This window comes from Bombus huntii, chromosome 5 (assembly GCF_024542735.1).
Source record: "Bombus huntii isolate Logan2020A chromosome 5, iyBomHunt1.1, whole genome shotgun sequence".
In the NCBI taxonomy this organism is placed as follows: Eukaryota; Metazoa; Arthropoda; class Insecta; order Hymenoptera; family Apidae; genus Bombus; species Bombus huntii.
This window is the reverse complement of record NC_066242.1, coordinates 16040132-16065788: the sequence shown is the minus strand read 5'-3', so window position 1 is coordinate 16065788 and position 25657 is coordinate 16040132. Positions and strand designations below refer to the sequence as shown.

Sequence of the window (25657 nt, the reverse complement as noted above, 5' to 3'; positions counted from 1 at the left end):
GTACCCATGTCGGAGAGTACGAAACGTACACTCGGTATATTTTAGCTGCATGATTCAGCGGCCGGCGAAACGCGAGTCCCTCTGCCTGTCTCTCTTTCCAACCATCTTTCCTCTATATTTTTGATGTTCCACGCGGGCTGTCCGCAGCGAATCTCGCGGTAAGGTGACGCGACAAAAGTTACCCCGCCGTGCGAAATTTTGCTCCGACTTTTACTCTCTCAAGACGGAATTCAAGATGCAAGATGGACGATTTTTTAATGACTATTTAATCCCACCCCCCCCCCCCTTTAATAAGAAAACCTAGATATCAATTAACAAGCCGATTGAAAGTTCGTAGTATTCGTAATCTTACGAAACGGCAACCTACGTCGAACAATTTCTACTCGATTCGATCTTACGTCGATAACTTCCTTAACTTTCTTAATTATTCCCATCGATCATCTACCCCGTAAACACGATCTCACGACCATTCTAAATAACTCGAAGACCGTGTATCACTGACTGCTAACTTATTAATAGAAAACGGCGAAACGCATTTCCAACCATACGAAATTATTCCGCCTCGTGATACTCCTATTTTGCCATCGCCATATCCTCGTTTCTTATTCTCACGTACTCCGCATTTTCTCGTTTACGCCTCTCGGGAGAGTTTAACAACCACGAAACAACAAATTATTACTGTTTACGCTCGAGTAGGTCGTACGCACGAGCTGCGTGAAAGTAGACAGGCTTTAAGGGCACCGTTGTCAGCGCCGCTGCCAGTACCGCTGGCAAATGCTTGGTGGTGGTGGTGACGAAGAGGAGGTTGATGGCGATGATGATGTTAATGCCGCAACCAGTGGTGCTGGAGTCTTTCTCTGGTCGTCTTCTTCCCTGGCGCATCGTTAAATTCGTCCGGATCGACGCCGCGACGTTCTATAATTCGCGCCTCTTTCCATTCTTTTCTCAGTGATTTTCTCTTCTCTTTCTTTTATTCCTTGCAACGATTATTACTCTTAATATATCGCGATCCTTAATTAGAACAATCGAGAGACGAGAAAATGAATGTAATTGTCGTATAGGTAATTTTAGTGACCTTGGTGCTTTGGATTTTTCAGTGACGAATTATTCATTGTCAGTATAGGTAATTAATACGTTTTCCAATTGTGTTTTCGATGAATATTATTTATAAAATAAAGCAGAGAGAATTGCTTGCATACGATATTTCATTAGTGCATTGATTGCTATAATAATAGATAATTGTAATAAGGAATATTCAGTGAGTCGGTAATAGTGTGAAAGTGAATTTGTGAATATTATTTCCTACAAACTATACCCGGTATATCATTCTCAAACACCATATTTTATGTCCTCTGTATAAATTAGTGTCGACGAGGACGTTTACCGAGGAGGACCCTTCGAATTTATATCGTTTACCAGTTGATACGTCGTTCAAAAGAATATTATTTTCTGCCACCTAAAATATCGATTCTCTACTTCCTATTAACTCTACGATACTACACCCACGCGTAATGCTGTTAATACTATAGCGAAGAATCGTATACCGTAACGTGAACACGAGTAAGAGTAGAGTCGCTTGAAAAATGTAATTTTATTAACGTAACATTTACTAGCGATTGTACGAAACGTATAAAGCGTCTGGATTTAATATATCGAAACGAGATATCGTGGCATAACGCACGTTGCACTATGTCTGTCGATTTTTCACATCGATATTTAGTATGAAATATCATTGAAAGAATATTTAGAGAGTCGGATAAATTGTCCTATACGGTGGCATTAAATTCCAATTCACGGGTTGTCTAGTAAACATTTGAAACAACCTTGACAGAAAGAAACTAATCAAATTTGAGTATTTTCTTTCGTTTGGGATCTTAAGATACCTCGAGTAAAGAATCGAACATTTTAGGGTAGTTTCGCGTTAACGAGATGTAATTTACGTCCACTTTCCATTCACCTCGGTCGATTATCTCACGCACGAAATTCACTTTCACTCTTCCTTCTAAAAGAAACTCGATCACCTTCCCCATTCTAATCGACTCTTGCACCAACGGAATGTACTTGTGTGAAAAAAGCTGGCGATCAAAGGAAAGAGGTCAAGGAGTATAGCCGTACGTTATACCGCCACGTCGAAAATGTAAATGGTGGAAGATTTTTTGAAAAGATGAGAAATTAGGGGAATGAAAAGAAAACGGAGAACGATGTGGATCGCAACAAGGCCTCCCTGTTTACATTGCAGACGGGCCACCTGAGCGTTTTCGAGGGCAAGGACTGTGGTTCAGTGTCTCGGTGGCCGTGCTCGAGCGAAGTCGACGACGCGCGTACTTTGACAAGCGTGAGACGGCGCGCGTCTTCGGTGTCTCGCCACGTGAACAAACGGAAAAACGCGTTCCACCCCGCCGTTTCTAATTTCTGTGCCGTTTCTTTTTTCTTTTTTTTTTTATCTTCTACGCGTGCCTCGGTGTTCCAGCCGTTAGAGATTTCTTTGGGAAACTTTTCGTTGATCGAGAGCGTGGCTGTTGATGCACGTGTGCTCTAGGTACGTTGAGAATGATTTAATCATTTGTTTTTTTTTCTAATTTAGTAATTGATTTTACATTTGTATCTTTTTAATCTCTTTTGTGCTATATATTTGGTATTTCTACATTTCCATATAAACTCTACACGTGTTTATATATCGTATTAGGTCGTCCGAAAAGTTTCTTTCGTTTTATAAGGAAATAATGGATGCACGATATTTTCTGTTTTATGTTATTTTATCGAATTGCGTATAATCCATTTTGTTCTATCAAAGTAAAGACCATAATATTCGACAGATTAGGTTTCGTATTTGTATAAAGATGCATCGTTGTAAAAGACGTACCTGTAAAAGACACTTTTCGGACAACCTAATATATATCGTGTTATGATATATATTTGTATTTTTTATTAAAAACAAACGTAGAACATAACAGAGAGTATAGAAGAAATATATGGTTAATGAAAAATATTGTTTGCCTTTAAATAGGCATACTTGGTTGTTCGTGAGAATATTTATTTTATTATCTATTATCCATATGATAATAAAGTTTTATACGTTACATATTTGAAACACTCGTATTAGATATGCGGACAATAATAATGGACAAAATGGCATTAGCGTGGGTTTGAAAAGGAATAATCGTCGACGGTTCACAGGAACTTTCAAAAACTCGCGGTCGCACGGTGATTCATCGTACGCTGGCACCGTAACTATAATTCGAGGTGCTGCACGCCTGCGTATTTTTTTTTTTTTTCCTTTTTTTGCCTGCCATAACTAAGGGAACGATTCATTCAACGGAGCAGGAACTACGGCCGATGCGTGCAGGGAATTCCTTCCTTCGTTCTTCGACGAGAAGGAGACGCGAGACGCGTGTCCACTCGGTTTTCCAGGGCTTTTGAATTCGTGGACAGCCGCGATTCGTATCGTTGATTATTTATTGCCACAGTACGATGTACGGTTAGCCTTTTGTTCTTTCTCGGTTCAAGTTCCCGGCGCCAATTACGCTGATTGCTCGCGTCTCGCGAATGACGAATCGCTCGCAGACTCCGGGCGCGAAATACAGATCGATTTGGCGATAGGTAGACGCGTGTTTCGCGTGTAACGCGAGTTACAAGTTTTTAGAGCTCGAGAAATGTTCTCGAGAAATGTTCTTGAGAATGTAGGCCTGAAACGAACAAGGATGGTTGATAGAGCTAGTCAAAAAACTCGTTTCCTTCGTCTGTCTTTCTATTTTATGAATTCCTCTGCACCGTAATTTGTCGACGAATAACAATTAGTCAGTGGACAAGTTAATAGCTGTAAGTCGTAAAAATGTAACAATCTTGAAGCTTAAATCGAAACATTAAACCGTGGATTTTTTTTCGGAGCTTATTATTAGGAAATCTGAAGATGCGAAAATGCACATAATATGCAGAAACGTATAAAATTTCCAAAATATATTAGGTCGTCCGAAAAGTTTCTTTCGTCTTATAAGGAAATAAAGTATGCACGACGTTTATTATTTTATCGAATTACGTATGATCCATTTTGTTCCATCGAAATAAAGATCACAACGTTCGACAGATTAGGTTTCATGTTTGTACAAAGATGCGTCGTTGTAAAAGACGTGTCTGTAAAAGAAAGATACTTTTCGGACAACCTGATAGTACTTTCACCATATGAAAACAGTAGGTGAAGCAATTTTTCGCAATGGTTTCATTTCTTTAAGAATATTTGTCAACATGCGAATTTGCATAAATATCAACAGTCTATTTATCATTCAAATACGTTTGACGAAGCGTGTCTGCAATTTTCCAGCAGACTTTCACCGTTCTACTGCTCTCGCGCTCGCATGATCGCTTTCGCGTAATATCAGCGTTATGTAGTTGATTTTATAATTGAATTATACGCAAATATTTTTCTCCAAACATCAAAACTTTCACTGGTTGGGAGAATAGCGGCATTGCAGTAAAATTCGTAATTGAAACGCGAATTCGTAAACTGCAGCAAAGTTTAAATAGAAATGTTCGATCGCTTTATTTAAGATCACCCAGTGTATACGCGAGTAAGGCAAGGGAACGCGTGTTTTAAAAGTGTATTCGGGCTTGTTGCTCGCTAACTTATCGTTTCACACACCAACACTCTGTCTGACTGCCTACTTAGCTTCGTCTGTCTCCTCTGCCTGTTCCCCCTTTCGTCCAGCACACGATAAAGAAACCGTATTGCTTCAATTTAGATGCTGCACCGTTACGTCTCGTTTCATTAATAGTAATTTACATCAACACTCACCGTTTACCAAACACTGCGATCATGCGGTTCGGGATCCATCCAGGCTGACCGTATGATCCGTTTCATGTTATTCAGTTGGTCGATTGGCGTTTCGAAACGATCGACTTGCGTCTGCATTTTCTTCTAACAAATTCCTTCTAAGAAATAAGAGGTCGACTTTCTGTAGAATTATATTAACAATAATAACAATTATAATAGTCTAACGCTAACAATAATAGTCAACGAATATGTTGGGAATATTTCCTTCTACGTTTCCTATGCATTTTTAATTTCTTTTTTCATCGATGATAATTTTAGAATTTTTGTCAGAAGAATCGTTAGACGTTCCTTCGAATTCTTTGAAACTGAAAATTCCATTTAAATCGAGCGAAAAAATAAATAGCACTGTTGTGATATTCCAACGAGGAAAATAATCTTCGGAAAGTTTCTTTTCATCTGCATCGTAATTCGTTGAGATACTTTTCTTCGAGAATAAATAAAACGATAAATAGTAGCTGCCTCTGTAATATTCCGACAAGGAAACTTCTAATTTGGTTGAGGAAAATTTGAAAGCATTTGACGGTCGACCATTGTCTAAGAACTGAAAGTTCCCTGATACAGAAGAAGAAAGAGAAGAAGAAGAAGAAGAAGAAGAAGAAGAAGAAGGAGAAGAAGAAGAAGAAGAAGACGAGACGCGTGTCAAACCTCGTTTCCATCGACGAACATACGGGTGTATGCGGGTTCAACCGTTCAGCCAATTTAGGCTAATTTCATAGCGCGATCGTTCATCGTGTTTCCGTCATATCCTTTTTCTCATAGAAACACACTTTTAACACACACGAGTAGGAATTCTCTGAAACCAGGATAAAAACCTCTTAAACTTTGTAAACATTTCAGAAGGACTTTAGAAACTTAGACGCGTAAGAGTTTCAAACTTTGTTATTAGATCCGGAAAAGTAAAGAGAAGAGAGACGTTTCGTAGAAAATTTTCAGAAACTACACGAGCGCGTGACGAGACATAATTGAGAAACAGGATGCGACTAAGTTCGAATTCAAATCGAAATCAAATATTCCGATACGTAATGTAATATCCGATGTATAAAGTATCGTTTTAACCGTTTGAGTCCCGGGGGTTATTGAAAAAATAAGGTCGAAAAACCCCGAACAGCGTTATAGCGCTTGTCTTAATCGATTGCGAAGAGAAACAAGCGGCTCAATAGCACTCGTCATATTTGTCACTTTATGAAATACATCTACAGGGTGGTTGGTAACTGGTGGTACAAACGGAAAGGGGGTGATTCTACGCGAAGAAAGAAGTCGAAAATATAGAATACAAATTTAAAAATTTAAAAATTTAAAAATTTGAAAATTTGAAAATTTAAAAATTTGATAATTTAAAAATTTAAAAATTTAAAAATTTAAAAATTAAAAAAATTAAAAAGTAACGTCAATCGAGACAACGATCTACAGTGAGATCCGTTATAACGAGACGCGATAAAGTGCACGCGTACCGAACGAAAATTCAAAGTCGATTTTCTCGAAAACAAAGCCTCGAACGAAAAATTTTTATTCTATATTTTCGACTTCTTTTTTCGCGTAAAATCACCCCCTTTCCGCTTGTACCACCAGTTACCAACCACCCTGTATATGCGTAGTATTAGTTTATAAATATTTCGAGTTTTGGTCAATAAAAATTATTCGGAATATAACAGTGAAATTCAAAATACCGTAAGTCGTCCGCAGCGTTCTCACGTACTGGGACTTTTCGATACAAAATCTAAACAGCGCTGCTTGGGACTCAAACGGTTAATTCTTCGCACTTCGAATTTTATTTCAATTTCGTTAGCAGCAGCTCCCAACGCTTTTAAGTGCTTTATTTGAAATTTACTTTAACTAAAAAATAAGACAATTTAAGTAAATAAAGGAAGAAACAAATTCACTTAAATACCAATTTTATTCACACTATTGTCGTATTTTGTAATTTTTAACTGTATGATATATCTTGAAATAATTTCCAGGATGTAATCCTGCTTTTCTTTCGCACGTTTCACAAAAAAAGGTGGGACTGAAAGAAAACAAATATAAAACGACATAGGAGCGCAAAGGGTTAAGAAAGCAGAGCGAAAAAATTTTCCTGAAGATCGTCGCTAATTCTTCGTGTTCGAAATTTAATTTAGCGCAAGATTCCATAAAGTTTTGCAAGGAATCGAGGATCCAGCGATTCTAATATCTGTCTGGATAATCTAATCGACTCTTCTTCGTTCCTAGAATCGAATCTCGACGCCGACGTTGCCATTAATAGCGTTTGCGACGCGAAAATTTCCCTGGCCAAGGTCACTCGTCGCGATAGTTTGATATTTTTCGCGTTTGGGAACAAAGTCGTGACACGATCGCGCAGCTTGACAAAGAAAATTGCACGTTGTTGGATATGCCGAAGTTTCATCGAGTTTCCTCGTCGAAGAAGAAGAAATATAGTGTTTCCATTTGATGTACGTAGCTCGGAAGATTCGCCCTTCGAGAAGCAAGCGGAGGACTCGTATTTTCGAGGTCTGTAAGCGCATTAACTTGCGAGCTATGTATCGAGGGCGGGCTTTCTTTTTTCGCATGCAAGTGATTTCTCAAGTTGATGGGGATATTCTGGCCAGGATCGTGGAATATGATTATCGGGCAGCATAATGGAGATTGGTATCTGGTCGGTGTATCTGATGTGGTAGAAAGTTTCGCATACAATCGTTGAATTACGATTAGATTTTTTCAATCGATGTCTTGGAATGTTCTTAGTTTGGGAAAAAACGTAAGATAATAAAGAACGATGCGTGAAGACATTGTACTGGGAAACATCGATTAGCATTCGTTTATACGTTGCAAAATATTTCTATCATCTAACTCGGGTTCTCTTGCAAAATATCTTTCTTGTTTAATTAAAAAAAAAAAAAAAAAAAAAAAAAAAAAAAAAAAAAAAAAAAAAAAAAAAAAAACAGTACTGCGTTTGGTATCGTATCAACTAAAATTTGCTATCCACCACCTTCGTCTCAAGTAATCGTCTCATCCGTTTCTTAAAACGCTAAAACGCCTAATATCGTAGCACGATCGAAATTCTTCATTGCCCTCTTTTTACAATCTTCCATAAATCCGCCACTTAACTCCAAATCTCGTTCCTGATATTACCATACCTATTGAAGCTACCTTGCAAATGAACGATGCGTGAAGACATTGTACTGGGAAACATTGATTAGCAAATGCTTCTATCGTCTAACTCGAATTCTTGCTACTGACGCGGAATCGATCTACGTTCTTTCTTCGCCACCTTGCAAAATATCTTTCTTGTTTAATTCCAAAAAACAGTATCGTATCAATTAAAATTCGCCATCCACCACCTTCGTCTCAAGTAATCGTCTCATCCGTTTCTTAAAACGCTACCTAATATTACAGCAAGATCGAAATTCATCATTGCCCTCTTTTTACAATCTTTCATAAATCCGCCACTTAACTGCAAATCCCGTTCCCGATATTACCATACCAATTGAGGCTACCTTGCAAATTTCTACCCTCAATTTAAACTTTGAAATACCCTTTTCTAAGATCCTCATACGTACCACCTGAGCCGAAGAACCAGCGAAACGCCCATTTACGCGCACAATGACGCGTGTCTGAACGGTTTTCACAGCCGCACCCCCGCGCGGATCTCATCGAATTCTCGTCGAAATCCTGGACGCGGCCTCCCAGTAACTTCTAACGAGGCAAAAATGTCGAGATTACGTCTACGACGGAGGATTGATCGACAGTTCTATCGTCTGCAGCTTTGTTCGTCGAACGAAATCGAACGCGAGAATAACCGTAGGGGGTTGAGACACGTTGGGGTTTTCAGAGAAACCTCCACGGCCTGCTACCACTTTTGACGTTTTTGCGTCTCGCCAATGACACCTGCTCCAGACTTTATTAAATCCCCCGACCAGACGAAAATAAAGACCCAACCCCGTCCGAGCCAGACGATTCTCCTTCGTTTTCCTTTTCTTTTGGTTTCGGAGAAGGTGGCGAACGCCGCAGAACTCTGACGTGTTTGGTAAATGAGTTTCACGGTGAATATTAACGAGAGTCAGCGGGGAAATAAACGAGGGTGTAGAATTGATTTTTAGACGCTTTGGCTCTGATCGTTTCTTTCATAATAATAATTCAGGTTTGAAACAATTTCATCGAGGAACGATCATTTTCAATTAAGTAGTACGTGTTCTAGATCGATGACAAAGCTATTGGAACAAGATCAGAATCTTCGCGTATTTAAAAACGTTCTCTGTTCTGTCAATTACGTTCTTAACTTTGGATTAAGTAAAGGTATTAACAAGATTCTTAGTCGCGAAATATCGAGTAGATAGAGGAATAATGTTTGGAAGAATTCGAGAAGTTACTTTATCATATCACAGAGATTCGTCTGCTTTCTTTTCGATTAGCGATTAGTATCGAAAGAGTTGCAGCAATATCGTTCATCGATGATGTAAGTATTAAAGAAAATATCAGTCATTGGCTGCAACAATCACATGACTCAAAAATCGCAATTTTATGCAATTTGAATATTCCAAATTGTTATGGTTTTTTGACGATGCAGCAAACTGCCCTCGCGTAGTAAATATTTCAAGTTCGCTAGAACGCTTTTTCTGTCCAAGTACGAAAACTAGAAATTTTGCGTTATGTCATTGTCACTTTGCAAATGAACGATATGTTAATATTGCGTGAACGGGTGGTTCGCTTTGTTACGTAACAGAGGCAAGTACGCGTTTTATTAATCAAGCGTGATAAGTTCGGTAATATGTTTACGAATATTTGAACAGTAAAATTTCGTTTAAATAAATGGAATTTCGTTGTACCTCTAATTTTAGCTGCATTACGTAATCCATGCAACAGTATGACAACTTCATTTCGGCATGTGAAAATCGGTTATGTACACGGTGTTAAAAAGGGAAAAAATAGAAAAGAATAATTTTGGAGACACGTAGTACGTGATACAGATATTATAGTTCGGGTTATTGAACAATTAAAATACATTAATCGCTCGATCGTTTAAATTATAAAATTCATTTTATCGGTATGTCAATTACAAAGTAATATTTATTTAATACAACGTCTATCGAATAATCACCAAAAATTGTCACTAAATCAACGAATAATTTATTATAATTTAACCATCGTGGTTTTCTTCTTCTAGTTGTAAGTCCCTGTGAATTATTCATTCTTTCCTTGCGCAAAGCACGTTGGTGTTACATCGAACGCGTTCGTCGTAGGCTTTCTTATAACTGTCTGATGTCATCAGCGTGGATCGTTCGGACGATTTCGCAAGTCGATTTTAATCGAGACCAATCAGGGCAATGACTGCAACTACCAATGAACGATTACATTCAGCTGTTTCATGGGAACGCGCCTGCCCTCCGCAAAAAGAATCGTCGATCTTCGCATCGTAACATCATTTATCGAAGTAATTAAAACATTCCAATTTCGTCAATTAAATCCACGAGGCTGGAAGTAAATTTCGTTTTTGAAATTTAATCAGATTCCGAAGGTTTAAGCGATCGAGAGAAGTTGCTGAAGGTATTAAAAATATCGAACACTGGAAAAATACAAATATTCAAATATTCCAAAAATACTTGTCGCATCAAAATGTGTTGTTATTTCTGTATTTAGAGGTAGGGTCGCAATATTTTATTCTTTGGATGAATCTATCACGTCGTTCTGAGCCGAAAAACCTTTATTGCACTTTCTTAAATGGACTAGGGATAAAAACAAAAAATTATCGACTATATCTAGAACTATCTTTTAGTTACTATTTTCTGTAACTAGCGCATCTGCACATGGATGGCGAGCTCGAACCTTGTCATTTTCAACAAAATGTCTATTCTTTTCTATTTTTCAATATTCTCACGAATCAACGCTTTGTCTCTATTCTCTTCAAAGAAATATTCCTCTCTTTTTATCGAGATTTTAACACCCTTACAAAGGACGCGCGATACGTGTTACACCTGGCACCTGTCAAGTATCGAACGATACGAAAGAATTGAAAAAAATCACGCGTACCAGTAGATCCTGCTATAATAGAAGTCTGCATTTAATATATCGAAAGGAGATATCGTGGCATAACGCACGTTGCACTATGTCTGTCGATTTTTCACATCGATATTTAGTATGAAAGAATATTCAGAGAGTCGGATGAATTGTCCTATACTGTGGCATTAAATTCCAATTCACGAGCTGTCTAGTAAACATTTGAAACAACCTTGACAGAAAGAAACTAATCAAATTTGAGTATTTTCTTTCGTTTGGGATCTTAAGATACCTCGAGTAAAGAATCGAACATTTTAGGGTAGTTTCGCGTTAACGAGATGTAATTTACGTCCACTTTCCATTCACCTCGGTCGATTATCTCACGCACGAAATTCACTTTCACTCTTCCTTCTAAAAGATCAACATCTGTCAAGTATCGAACGATACAAAAGAATTGAAAAAATCACGCGTACGAGTAAAGTAACGAAAAGATGATCGAGTTCGAGTTTTACGACTGAAAGGTCGGTTTATGTCCCAACAGCGCGATGTAACAGAACCGTTGCAGCCCCCAAGGGGTCAAGGCGAGCCCATGAATGTCGATGGCTTGATTAAAGCCGCGGAATTTCAACTTTTGGCCATTATGAATTTTCAATGTGACGCTGCTCGTAAATTAGTGTCCGTTGCGGACACGTAGGGTTCCAGTCCCTAGAGCGTAAAACGAGTAGAATGGAAAGAAAAAAATGTGGCAGATTGATATTACCGGACAGGACAGCACTCTGGAGATGCGTTCGAATCCCCGGGGACACATGATCGATCGGGCAGATTAATGGTAAATGTAACGCGTGTTATTGACGGATGAATTCGGTTCGTTTCGATCGCTGTTTCTCGTATTTGCATTCGAATCTCGGATCTGTAGGTTAACTATTAGCTGTATTCTCTTGCGCAAGAAATAATTTGGATTTTTCTGTGTTTATGAGAAATTCGAAGGCACAGATACACATCGAATACGAATAATATAGGAAACTGTATGTAGCGGCACATGAGTTAGAAGACAGTTCAATTCGTGTTGTTATTTTGCCTCGGGACATTGGCACCGCCTTGACGCACGAAACGTAACGATAAATAAATTCCGGGCAAAACAATGTCGCCGCTACGTGTTATCGTCGATCAAAGACGAATTCGAATTTTCCGACTCTCCCCCGATGAGTATAAATAAACAGACGCGATCTCGAGCGAATCAGTTATTAACGGAGTTACAGTCAGTTATCAACCAGTTATCAACGAATTATCATCGATCTAATTAACGAGTGATTAGCGATCCTATTTTACGACTTGTATACTGTACGAGCGTCTCAGCCAATATAGTCTGTATACTAATTTATTATTTTAAATATATTCGACGATTTCAACAACAAGCAATAACATTTAATAAATCTCGCAACATCAAACATCCTACACAAGTCTTCTACATGTATAAAGTAAGGGTCAATAACACAGACGAAAAACATGTAAAAGATTTAGCAAGAATAGGAAATACGATATTTTGGAAAATAGCATAGTCGTGAAGCATAGGAGAACGAAGATGTAAGGAAGATTGGAAGTTAAGGATAAAGCTGTTTGATAGTCTAGTTAGGAGCGTTTTTCTCTTTTTACAAACGAACATCCGACGATAGAAAAGATTCAGCGAGCCACGTATCGCTGGAATCAAAGGAGGAGAGAAAAATTCGCAATAAAAACAGGCGCGAGACCAGCAAAATACGAAGAGAAGTTAGAAAGCACCGAGAAAGATTCAACCAGGTGGAAATGCAAGAGGATACTAGTGAAACGAAAGATAGCTATATGAAAGTAGAAAGAGAAAAGTAGAAAGAGATTTTTAGAGCTAAGAGAATGATCAGGTGCAGAGATGATCACGTAAAGAGAATAGAAAATGGAGAGGAAATCTGGGAAGAGCGAAGAGCTAAGGATATGAAACAAGGAGGAAGAGAGACAGACACGAAGAAATCAAAATAAGCAGAAGAAGTTAGAGGAATAGAAATGAATTAAAAGCAAGAGCGAGATTTCGATGATTAAGGGAATGTAGATATTGGGAAGAATGCAAAGAAGAATGTAAATTATGTGGTGAGATGAAAGTGGAAAGGTGTGACAAGAAAGTGCGGAATAAAGATTCGGAATAAAATAACGAGAAATAAAGATTCAAATTGGGTAGAAGTAGTAAGCGCAAGTGGAAAAGTAAGCCTGGCAAGGTCAAATGAAATTATATGGAAAAGGAAGAGCGAAGAATTGGCTAGAAGAGAAGAAATATCAGATGAACGAAGAGTAGAAAGGAGAAAGGTAAAAAAGAAATAGACAGAAGAAATAGATTGATAGGGGTAGATAGGAATAGAATAGAAAAAAGATGTTGTACAAAGTATAGAGGAGTGATAAGAGCGGTGATAGTAGAATCTAGAGCGGAGGTTTGAAAATAATTTAGAGTAGAAAAGAAAAAGTGATAAAAAAAGTGAGATTAAAGTTAGAAAGAGAGAAAGAGAGAGACTGGAAGTGACCGAAATAGAATCGATATAGATAAATATCGTATAGATATACTGTACAACCAATTGTTAAATAACAAAGTACTATTATTATTATTATTATTATTATTATTATTATTATTATTGTTATTGTACCTATGGTTTGGTTTAACAAGTATAAATGTCAGTATCCATAAAGTTGAGATATTAATAATTCTAAAGATACGTTCTCTTTACGGTTTTGCTATTTTTTTATCAGAATTATATATGAGAAATTCCAAAACGAAGGATATTAAAATTTGAATGTTAAGAATCTTCCGACTTGAGATCTTTCACCTGGCGTAATTGAAATATTTGCGATATCCAGGATGGTTAAAATTCTTATCGGTGGAAAATCGAATAAAGTGGTTGTTCTGAATTTAGAATTCCCTTAATCGCATCTCGACCGCGTAACCCCCGATATCTAACGGATGTGCAGTATAATTTACCGCATTGTTGGCAAGGTTTTCACGGAAGAATTTGCTCGGTGTTGTCAGCTAGGCCTGTCCCCTCGTACTCGATCCACCATGAAGTGTAGTGAATTGAATTTAGAGACCGAAAAGCTCAGTCAAGGAGCATCGAGTGGCTATGGATAAAGGTAAACCACGTTAAACGTGAATTTACAATAAATGTGGCCCGTGTGTGGGGGAGCTTGCGACCGTGGAAAATTCAATTTCACGGGAATTTTAGTCGAAAGCGTTATACGGAAATTGAACGTGTTTCGTTGCAAAAATTAAACGTTTTTCGATAAATATTTCGCGTTATCGATCTGAAATTTACTTGTCAATGTTGTCCTCTTTTATGTTTTGCCTCTTCAGTTCTCCACTCCTTCGATTTTCTGATCTCATTCGTCTAGTTGTTCATTTCAATCCAAGTCCTACCAGTTCTACAATTTTCTAACTCTCTGATCTTCTAGTCTTTCAATTAATTCTGCAAGCACCTAATCGTTCAGTTTCCTAATCCTAATCCTCTAGCCTTCTAGTCCTTCGATTCTCCGATTTTCATGTGAACATATCCTGTATTATTAAAGGTCATCGGTGTCAAGTTCTTTAACATTCGTCATTTTCTCCCGATTTCTTTCGATCCCTTTCGTGCAAACGATTCGATTACGTTTAATTCGACCTCGTAAATCCAAAGCTCGCGAAACAAGCGTCGTCCAGCGTTGAACGACGACGCTATAAACCGTCGCTTTAGCGCAACTTACGATTTAAATCCTCGGGGCCCGACTGAAACCGATGAAATATCGCTGCAAATTACCGACAAATTTGACGCCAGAAAATTTCGACCCTCACGGCGATGCAAATAATTCCGGAGAAATTTTACGGTGATTGAGACATACATTGTGAAATTTTTTTTCAAAATAATCCGGCTGACTTCATTCTCTCTTTCTCTCTCTCTTCCTCCCTCTCTTTCTCTCTTTCTCTCTCTCTCTTATTCGTTCTTTTCTTACGATTTATGATAGTAATAAATTTACGCTGTAATGAATATTCATGAGAATGTGGGTGTTCCTTTTTGTTACAGATTACGTAGTTTCGTGGTGCGTGACAATTTTGTGTCCGATTGGTTTATGTTTATATGCTCAGTGGAGAAAATAAGGTGCAATTAAAGTTTCACGGTTTGCATCGATTAATCATCGCGTTCGTGGCTAAGCGGCGTTGAATCTTGATGACTAATATGACAAGAAGATGACGTCATTGGTTCAGAGGGATTTGGCGCCAACACGGAAGAGGGAATCCACCAGCAGTAATGCTTCCAGTTACTTGATGGTGAGTGAGAATAAATCTTTTCCAAGTATATTTTAGTACCTGACATAAATTTTAGTAGTAGCTATATTCGATTATTCTCTGAATTACTTGTATACAAAAGTAGACGATTGTCCAAAGAAATTTTAATAAGCCATCGATGCCGAGGACGTAAGTCTTTGGTGTAAAAATATACATATTAATTGGCGAATAATTATGAAGATAACTTTATTCAACGAATAACCGGTTTCTTCTTCTATGATGATCTAAATGTAAATTGCACGCATACAACATTCCGTGTCATAATATCTTTTTTTTAAAAAATACGCTTGCATAACGTTTTGATATAATTCACAGCTAGTTTCTTCTTCAATATGATCGATAATTGATTGAATAGTTTAACAAAATTTAACAACAGATATTAGCCCATGAAATGTAAATTTCGAACAAGTGACGTTTCAAAAATACTCCAGCTTAAAAGAACCACGTTTAAACACGCATACATGTGCTAAACATATATAAGACATCAATATTCAAATCTCGAGCTTCGTCCAATCTCTGCAAACTATTGCAACGTAGAAAGCATCGTACCATGTAACCCGAATCACCCCCCAAAAACGTGGCTCTATCAACTCCAATCCCATGGAAATACTCTCAGCATAGATTCTCCCTACCATCGTGTTCGTAATCTTCGGGAGAAATTTCTCGTTGCTTTCCCAGTGCTATCGTTGTCCAAATAATTCGTGATATCAGCAACCCCCATTCTTATCGCGCCTGCGATGTCCAAGGCTGGCTCTAGATCTGGTCGCGTCACGAGTATCGTGTAGTCGCGACAATAACGAGGCGACGATCTCGAAAACTGGAAACGTACTGTGGCGCCTTCCACGACGTCTACGTTTGACCATGAGGAGCGTCGTGACGCGTAGGGTGCGCGTTATCGTTTGTCAAGTGTGTTAGGCCGATGGAAAAGTTTCGCGAAACATCCCTGAACTTCCTCGTCGCCGCCTTTCCTTTGATTATCCGAGCGTGTGCCACGTGTCCCTTCCTGTTGACGCGATTTCTCTGTGAAATTTTTATGAGCCTGGAATTCGGATTATTTTCGGGTTGTTTTAATTTTTTTTAGCGTTTGCCGTAGAGCAACGATAGTAGAAGTCGATAAAGAAACGATGATTATGATTTCCGTGATCGTTATTAATGTACTCTTTAGAAATCTTTTTATTTGTTAAATACCTTTTTAAAAAGTATTAGATTATTCTTATCGCGGATATTCATGTTTATTTTTTCTATTGTCCGTTGAATTTTTATGAGTCTGAAATGTAAATTACCTTAGGCGCTGTTTTAATTGCGCAGGAATTTACGTTTGCATTTAAACTACATTTTTATGGAATTTTTCTTCACTTCGTAGACACTTTTCTTCGATAGTTACAGTACGTTGTTAGATTATTCTTGTTGCGATATTTATGCTTATTCTTCTATCTCTCTATATTTTTGTTTATCGTATATTCAGTTCGCTATCCCCTTTAGGATCCGTAACAGAGGGGATGAAAAATGAAACAATGGAATAGCATTGTTCTACCATCTTCGTATTCCTTATTTATTTATCTTTTTTATTCTCGCATTTGAATTCTTCGCGTATTTCCCTGATAAAACTGACATGATGAAAATAAATAAATAAATAAATAATTCATTTCAACAAGAGTGCACTTCCACACTTTTACTAATTTCAAACCCCAAAAGACTCTACGTCAACGATCACAATGTATCTACTTCGTAATTTACAAACATGTCACACTTTTTCAACTGTTCTATAAAATTTCGTTGCACATATTCACTTCAAATCACCCTAAAATACTACCCATCCTCCAGCCGCTATTTCCACACCCCCCTCCCCCCCCCCTGTTACTTACTCTCCGGCCAAATTACTCTATTCCACGTCACCTCCACTTCTTCCCTCCCTTGCAAAAACTCTCTAACATCGCCATTTTCACCGCGTGCAAACCATTCTCTCGCGCGTTTCCCATTAATGGGACGCATCTTTTCTTTCGGACTAAGCGCCCCCTATCTCGCGCGCTCGAGTTCGCTTCCGGCGAGCATTTTTCGGTATTGAACCGGCGCTGCGTGGTCGGAATTTTATAAACGGCGGGGAAAATATATCCGGGACGAGGAAAAGCGCGCTGGGGGTTGGATGGCTGGAAAGGTATGCAAAGGGGCAAAAAGTGAAGCATCGCGACGTCGGTGGCGGTGGCCTCGATGGGGTCGACAAGGAGAAACGCAAAGTCGGCGAAATCCTATTTAATGCAAATTTTCTCATGCACCAGAGCGATATCTCGTCGTTGTAAAATTAATGTTCCCGATGTTTCCTTTTCATTTCCGCCACTGTCGCCCCGCCGCGATCCTCGAAACATGATGGATGGCCAAAAATCTCGCCCCAGGTCGATTTACAGGCTCCTTTGTTTCGAATTCTCCTAGTAGCAGCACAATCGTTTAGATTACCTTGGATAAATAGAAGATGTGGTAGACGATCTTTTCCTATTCTCTTTTCTTTTTTCCCTCTTTTTCTATTTGCTGCGAAGAAGTTTATTGATAGATTCCGTACTTTTATGGACTTACAGGTAATTTGGAGATGCAAAGATGCGCGCAAAACGCGCGACATGTAAAATTGTATAAAATATCAAAATCGTAGGGCTTCTGTTAATATTTAGTAGATGAAACAATTTTCTATTCAAACTTCGTTTCCGTCTTCGTAAAAATATGAATTTGTATAAATATCCGCGATCTATTTGTCAACGTTATTTCAGAGTTTTATACGATGATTTGTAGGAAGCGAATGTTCCATACGTCGACTGCCATCAAACTTGTCGATGAAGAAAAGATTCGCTTTTTAGAATCAAAAATTACATATTTTCTCTATAAAATCGTGTACGATTTGTTAATACAAATGTAATTCAGTTTATGGATATCGAAGTACAACGTGAATTTTTTCGATCGATCATCCGAAAAGTGCAATTAAACTTGGCCCCTGGAAGGATGTCCGTGACAACCGCGTTTCAGGGTAGAGGCAATTAGGTGAAATTTGAATGGGTCTAGCTATCTGGACGATTATGCTTGAGCACGAAGTCCATCCCCGCGTCTTTCGCCCTTATGGGGATTGTTACGTCCCCGGGCAGCTTAAAAACGCTTTAACTTGCCGCACGGATAAGAACAGATGGTTCTGCTGTCCCCACGGAAACATACAAGCCATGCGAGTTAATGCTCGCTGGAATATTCAAAGGTAGTCACGGAATCACTATTTTTCACGGAGAGTCGCCTTCCAGTACGCATTAAAGAAATACGCCATTTTTCTCCTTTTTTTTTTCTTTTTTTGACGGCCGTATTTAAAATACGATAACAAAACTTACAGTGGGATATTGGAATTTTCTCAAACCGTAATCCACCTCTATTTGTCCGTACATTATTTGTGAAAAAATTCTACCTCTTTTGAATATTAGATTCTCTCTCTTGCATGTTAGAATCTGAAGATTCTGTCGAGCTGAGAACAGGTTCATAGACACGTAATCTGATTTATCTGAAAAATCCGATCGATAAATTCCTCTACGTTCAACGTTATATTTCATTTTCCTGATGGCGAGGTTGGCTCTATGAACGGCGAAGGGGGGCTAAAACGATTTCCAAAGCTCAGAGGAAGGCTTAATCCGATGATTAATTCAATTAACGGCGACTGCACGATCGATCTGGCACTGCACGGTTTCAGAGATCGGCAGACAGGACCTTAAGCTTCATTTGCATACCGGTTGATTCTCGAGCTGCGGCGGAAGCCTGTTTCGTCCTTGAGGCCGTAGTTTTCCATTAAAAGCGCCGTACATGGTGTCTTGCAACGATTTATTACCGGACATTAGGAAAATAAGCAACGAACGCTATAAAAATATAAGAAATAGAAGGAGAATCTCTTCGCGCGGTAATTGAATAGTCGTTATAAAAAAAAAGCAGTCAGTTTTTAAAACCAGTTCATTTTTATTAACAAACTTGTTACTTTTATGCAAGGGAAATTTGTAATATCGGTGACTTACAGCTTCTAACTTGTTTTATTCGTTTAATGGAGGAATTTTTCAAGGCTGTTTGAAGCTACGATGCAAATTTCTTGGAATCGTACGAATAATGTTAATCGAATTTGACAGCTAGTGAAAAAGTTAAAATTGAAATCGAAAACAGTCGGAAATAATACAAAATAACTGATAGATTATTGGAAAAATTAGAAAGCGATAAAATAAAACGATTTATTACCAGTAGATACATAGGATTTACTGTGCTACAGATGGTCAATTTCATTTCTTCGAGTACAATCAATTACGAGAAAGTAAATCAGACGGAATTACGGTGTTTGGATTGAAAAAGTTGAAACGGAGTCGGAGAACAATGATTCTTCGACACCCGGTGCACTTCAATTGTACCAGATCGAAGGCCATCTTCGCAGACACCGGTTCCAGTGTCTAGAAAGTTTCCTGTCAGCCGACCATCGATACACTTTCGATCCTCTCGGCTTTACTTCGTCGCGGCGAATCTCCTGCTGTAATTAGCTGAATCCTCTTCGACCAACTCGAGGATGTTCAACGTTCCTTGAGAAAATCGGTGTTTCGGTTGTTGGTCTGGTAAACTGCAGATACACTGGATCGTGGTATTTAAACGTTTTATAACATTACGAGGTGCTCAATAATAATCACACAGCCGTAAATTACATAGCGTAAATTAAATAAGAAAAATGCAAATCGTATGGAACGATCAATTACAAATTATATTAGAACAGTTACGATCTACGATTCATCGAATCGTATATTTCTTTTATTCGATTCTCGCTTCGCGCGTTACGTGCTTCGAAAATCCAAAGATACACGCGGAATGGAAAAAGCTCAAGAGATTACATCGTAAAAATCACCATAAAATTCTGAATAATAAATTCGTCTACCCTTTAATCCCGCCATTCGATATTTCAACGAACTGGAATTAATTTCACCAGAAACTCGCATCTCGAGTAAGTCTGTTCGTCATTCTGCGAGAAAAAGCGCGACAGTGAAGCAAAGATATAGGGAAAAAAAAAAGAAGAAAAAGAAAAAAAAAGAGAGAGAGTACTAAAGGCGAGTGAATTTTCAGGCGAGTGAACGCCTATCGCGTCGCTACGGTCCATCGACGTGGAAGAAAGTCGAACGCACCGCGGCCGAGGGTGGAAGAGGAACGCGCGAGGAGCCGATAAATCCTTCGTTCAATCAAGTTAAAACGATGCTAAATTATTTGGAAGGACATAACGGTGCTAAAAGTCGAGGCCTTAAGAATGGTGTACGTGTGTACAATCGTTTCGTGGGATTATATTTTTCCGTGTTTGGGGATGGCAAGAAATGTTCTTCCGCGGCAGAGAGCGCGCTCCTTTATGTCGTCGCCTTAGGCCTCGGTCACACGGAAATTTTTTAATTCGGCACACTGCTGTTCTTGTATCTTGATATAATTATGTCTACGTAATTAACATACTGTATCTTTATTTGCTTTCAGGATCAGATATGATATGTATTTTTATCAACCTATTTATCTCATTTATATCACCCAGGCAATCTTTAATTTCGAAAAGGAAATTATAACGAAGAAAATTATCGGTACGTGAAAATAATGAATTATACATTTTATGAAAATGCGTTATTCGTCACGGATGACAGAACCAACGCTCGTGTGACCGCAGCCTTAAAGGCGAAGCCTTTAACTGCGGAGATGGTCAACCCTCGAGCGACTCGAGTATCGCGAATTCTCGCTGAAAGGGCCCGGAGAAATTGCGTTCTAGCTCGCAATTTAGTTGGTCCTCCGTTTTTTTCCTTTTTCTTCTGGAGTAGTCTGATATCATAGTTGAGGAGATATAATTCTGGTGGTTGTACGAGGCGAATAATACAGGGAGAAACTTTTTTCTTTGCTTGTGAAAATTATTATGTCTTCCCTCTGTATTCTTCGTTTCTCAACCCTCGATTACCGACGTTATAATATTATTAGCAAAATCTTCGCATAATTAAAGAAACACTTTTCTACAACTGTAAAATGTATTCTATTAAAAAGCCATTGATACATACGATGCGTCATTTTTATGTAATGTGCTCAAAAATATCCCGACACGTACTTATTTTGTTGCGAGATGTACTTTAATTGTAAAATTACGTTTTACGTTTTTATTCGAGTCTCGCTGCTTTACGATTGCCTGCAAGATTATGAATTTTCATAAATATCCCCGCTCTACTAATCACGTAGTAGTGTTAGATCAATACTGGTGTTTTTTTCCTTCTTTTTGTATTTTCGTCAGTAAATTGCAATTTTCCAAAGGTTTTCGTATCACCTAAAAATAATTATGCAAAATGTATCGATCGTGTATCACGTAGAAATGTGAAAGATCTGTTACAAAATTCTTTCGTTGGTCGGTTGTGTCGTCTGTGGGACAAAAGTGGCACGAAATCATTTTTGTTTGGACTCAGATGTTGCTATGGAAATTGAACGATGGGTCGGCGGCACGTTCGTATCGATTCCCAGGGACGAGTACACGTCTCGTGTACTCGTGGCTGCACATTCGTGTTAAAGTTCAGTTCACTCACCTGCTCTGATCGTAAGAAGGTTGCTTACGATCGTACGTGTGACGAAATCGTGTGTCCGAGCGCTGAATTACGGAAATTAATTTTACACCGCTAATTATTCAAACTCGTCTTTGTTCGCGAAAACGTACAGACGTCACAAACAACGTTCGAAATCCTCTCCAACTCGTTATTTTGAATTAGAACATTTCGAAGATTAATAACGCTATTTTTAAATTTAAAAAAGGTGGAAATTTTCAATGAGAAATATTAAAGGTGTTATAAAGAATCAACGACATCTTCATAATTCCATTTTAAACGTTCCAAATACTAAAAATACCATTGTTTCAAAATAAAAATAAAAGACAGAAGACTGTTTAACTGTTTAGAATAATGTTATAAACAGTGTGTGAAATTTCTTCGAATCTCATAATTCCATTGCAAACATTTGACAGATTAATAATACTATCGCGTGGATATAAAAATTAAAAGAAACATTATATTATCTATTCCATGGAAACAATACAGGAACGTGGAATCGAACGGAGCCAAGGATTTTCAGAAAAATGGTCGCTCGGTAGTATCGATCGGTTCTCTGTCGGATCGGTAATAAAAAGGCGCTGACATTTCGTTCTCGTTCTCCTCTCTTTTTACGTTATTCTCGGAATCGCGTCAAGTGTATCGTGTAAAGTGCAATTCAGAGTCGCGTGTGCGTCATTCGTGTGAAATTAGCGTCGTTGTTATGCGAGTCGTCGAAACGTTGGTAGTCGCTGTTTGACAGTGTTTATAGTTGTAGAAAGGAAATCGAGCGGTATCGCGGTGTTATCGTCTGTCAGAAAACGGAAGTTGCTGTTATCTTCGCGCGAAGACGAGAGGAAACAGCGTTCTCCGGTGAGTGACCGGGTTCCAGTGGTTTTTACTAAATCGATCGCGCTTCTCGTACACCTTGACACCCGGTATGTAATCATTTCTCTTATTAAAATCTAATAAATTTTCTTGCCTATCAATATCCTCTAAAAAATTTCTCGAATCAACGGGATATTGAAATAATCCCACAACGTAGAGAGGATTAAAATGTTCGTATTGGCAATCTAAGAGCAGGAAGTTTTTGGAAGCGCTATCGTTCGGTGTAAATAATATGAATTATACCGAAGAAAAGATAAATAAACAAACAGAATGTTTATAATTCCTCTTTGTTGATTAATACTACTTCTTTTTTTGTTAACATTTTTATTCGGACGAAGGCCAGTTATCGATAAGTGTGGAAGAAATTTGTCAAAAAATGACATCCTTTAAAATTCATCTTACAACAGCTACCATGTCCGAAATTCGTTCTCCGTGTAGAATAAAAAATCCCTTCGTTTAAAATCAATTAATCTTCCGTCGTATCACTGTTCTGTGGAAAAAAGTCACAAATATTAATTTTTAATTGCCAATCATTATATATTGCCAAATATCTTCTTGCTTACCTCTTGCTAAGGTTACCAATAATTAGTAGATATTCGTTGGTAACATAAGAAGGCTTAATTCTAAAACTTATGCATTTTGTTAAGCAAGTTATTAAAGTATATATAAGTACATGTAAATTTCACAGTTAATGTTTTTGTGCTTCGCAAGAAACTACAGGAAAAACTTTAGCCATCGATAATGATTATCGGTAACCAAAATAAAATTCGGGTCATCGATAATGGTTACTGGTAACCAAACAAAATTCCTGGCTATTTATAACCGGTTACTGATAACCAAAATTAAATTTCCCTCGATAACAACTACTGGCAATGAAAACAATTTTAATCATTTGTAATGGTTATCCGTAAGCAAAATTTCTTAATTAAAAATATTAACTCGTACACCGGAACCTTTGCAATTCATCTTACAACAGCTACGATGTCCGAAATTCGTTCTCCATGTAGTATAAAAATTCCCTTCGTTTAAAATCAATTAATCTTCTGTCGTATCGCTGTTCTACGAAAAAAGGCCACAAGGCGTAACTATTACAAACGAACCGGCCCTCGGTTGAAACCATAATCGACACGGTAGAACGGAACGAGATACGGGATTAAATCGGAGATGGTGAAAAATCGTGGTGGAGAGAGGCGGCTTAACACTAACAACCGTTTCGCGCGTGCATCATTCCGAGCAAATATCGCCATCAAATCGAGCATCGCGTCAACAATTTTTCCATCCCCTCGTATTTCAGCCGGTAGTCGGCCGATTAATTCTTTTCCCGGCCACGAATAGCCCCAGGCGCGATTAATTAATTCCGTCGGTTGTGAACGCATGCCGGCAGAGCTGGAAAACACGGCAATTTCGTCGGCTTGGGATCGATCGTTGGAAACGTGTGCGTGCAACCGATTCCGATAACGAAGATGATAACGAGAACAGCGTTCAACTAGCCCGATCGAGGATAGTTTCCAGTTACATCGTTGAAAATCCACGAATAAACGTTTTCGATCGATCCGCGACGATTGATCTGTCCACCGACTTGGTTTTTGGTCAGAATTCCTTTTGGGAGGTGGCGGCTGAAAATTATTAGGTTGACCGAAATGTTTCTTTCGTTTTATAAGGAAATAATAGACGCGCAATGTCTTTTGTTTTATATTAATTTATTGAATTATAATAATTGAGCGTAATAATAGTAATAGAACGAAATGGACCATACCTAAGTCAATAGAATAATATAAAACAGAAATTGTTGTTCGTCTATTATCAACTTATAAAACGAAAGAAACTTTTCGGACAACCTAATACATCTGCTAAGTTGCGGTTTCTACGATTTTAATCCTGTTATGCTTATGACAGTATATCGCGTACGATGGTTTTCATTTTGTGTTAATCGTGTAACGATCGGATATGCATGTTTATGCATGGTTGATAAATCTGCATGAAATACTGTTTAATTTCCTGTGCAGGATAAACGAGCCTCTCAAACGCCAGACTGATGATAACTTTGTATTCAGTTTTTCATTTCTTTTTATCCATATATGTATATGTCACATTCTATCGTCCGATATAAGAAGATTAATATTTACATCGGATTTGATTATGAAATATAATTTGAGAAAAATTAATTTAATATTGCTATTAATTTTCTTTTAATATCACGTAGCTTAGTTAGAGCAAATAAATCAGTTTCTTTCTTTTTATCCATATGTATATAATTATTAAATATAATATAATTATATATATAATTAATGTCCCTTTTTTAATTGCAAGAAATGTCTTCCTTTCAAGAAATATTTCCACAAGTTCGTTAGTGAAACAAAATGTATTCAGATATCACCTCTTGCCTTTATTTTTCAATTTTAGTCATTCGAACTTCTGAACTTGCGGAAATATCAAAAAATTGGGAATAGCTGTGTTTGGAAATGGGGAATAATTATTTTAATTTTCAGATATATTCTGAAATGAGTGATAAAGTTTGATACGCTATCGATGAATCAACGTACGTTATCGCCTCACGTTTACTATTTTTCTAGCGATATCCACTTTACAGCAGACGCTGATAATAATTAAACGATTACCGAGGCTAGATCGTTTCGTATTAAAATTGGAATTTGAATTGTGGAAAATACAGATATAAAGTTTGTTCTTTGTATCTGTCGTCCGTAAATGAAACTAGCGTGAGTTAAAGCAATTGCGATGTCACTGCATGCTTGAAAAATAATTGAACGTGGAATGGAATAAAATAGAATCGCGTGAAAAACGAAGAACTGCTGTTTAATCTGATTCTGTGAAAAAAAAGGGGTACGCACGATGGCTTGCAGAAAATTCGATACGAATGAACGCAGCGTGTTTGATTACATGGAAAACGTGACGAAGTATTTGCTAGAAATTAGTCGTAAGAATGACATAAGCGACGAAGATTTTGCCAGCAACTAGACCGACAATAAGATCTCAAGGTTTGATCACTTGTCATAACTTCCTCTTCAATTAATACACACGATATCAAACTTTATCCACACAAGTTGAATAAAAATG

At 37.9% G+C, this 25657-nt stretch overlaps 2 protein-coding genes across 3 annotated transcripts in view; one reads left to right on the top strand and one right to left on the bottom strand.

Annotated features, from left to right (window-relative positions):
- LOC126866120 (general odorant-binding protein 56d-like) overlaps window positions 1-25657 on the bottom strand; it is a 41638-nt gene that overhangs the window by 14471 nt on the left and 1510 nt on the right. The gene's annotated exons all lie outside the window — the stretch shown is intronic.
- LOC126866090 (protein sprint) overlaps window positions 2300-25657 on the top strand; it is a 159371-nt gene continuing 136013 nt past the window's right edge. Inside the window, exons 1-2 of one of the 2 annotated variants that reach the window (XM_050619208.1) lie at window positions 2300-2539; window positions 14866-15110. In XM_050619208.1, coding sequence (XP_050475165.1) covers window positions 15030-15110 — 81 coding nt within the window. In that variant the 5' untranslated portion in view covers window positions 2300-2539; window positions 14866-15029. Of the gene's footprint in view, window positions 2540-12970; window positions 13130-14865; window positions 15111-25657 lie in introns of those variants that run through there. The other variant, XM_050619209.1, reaches the window with a different exon arrangement.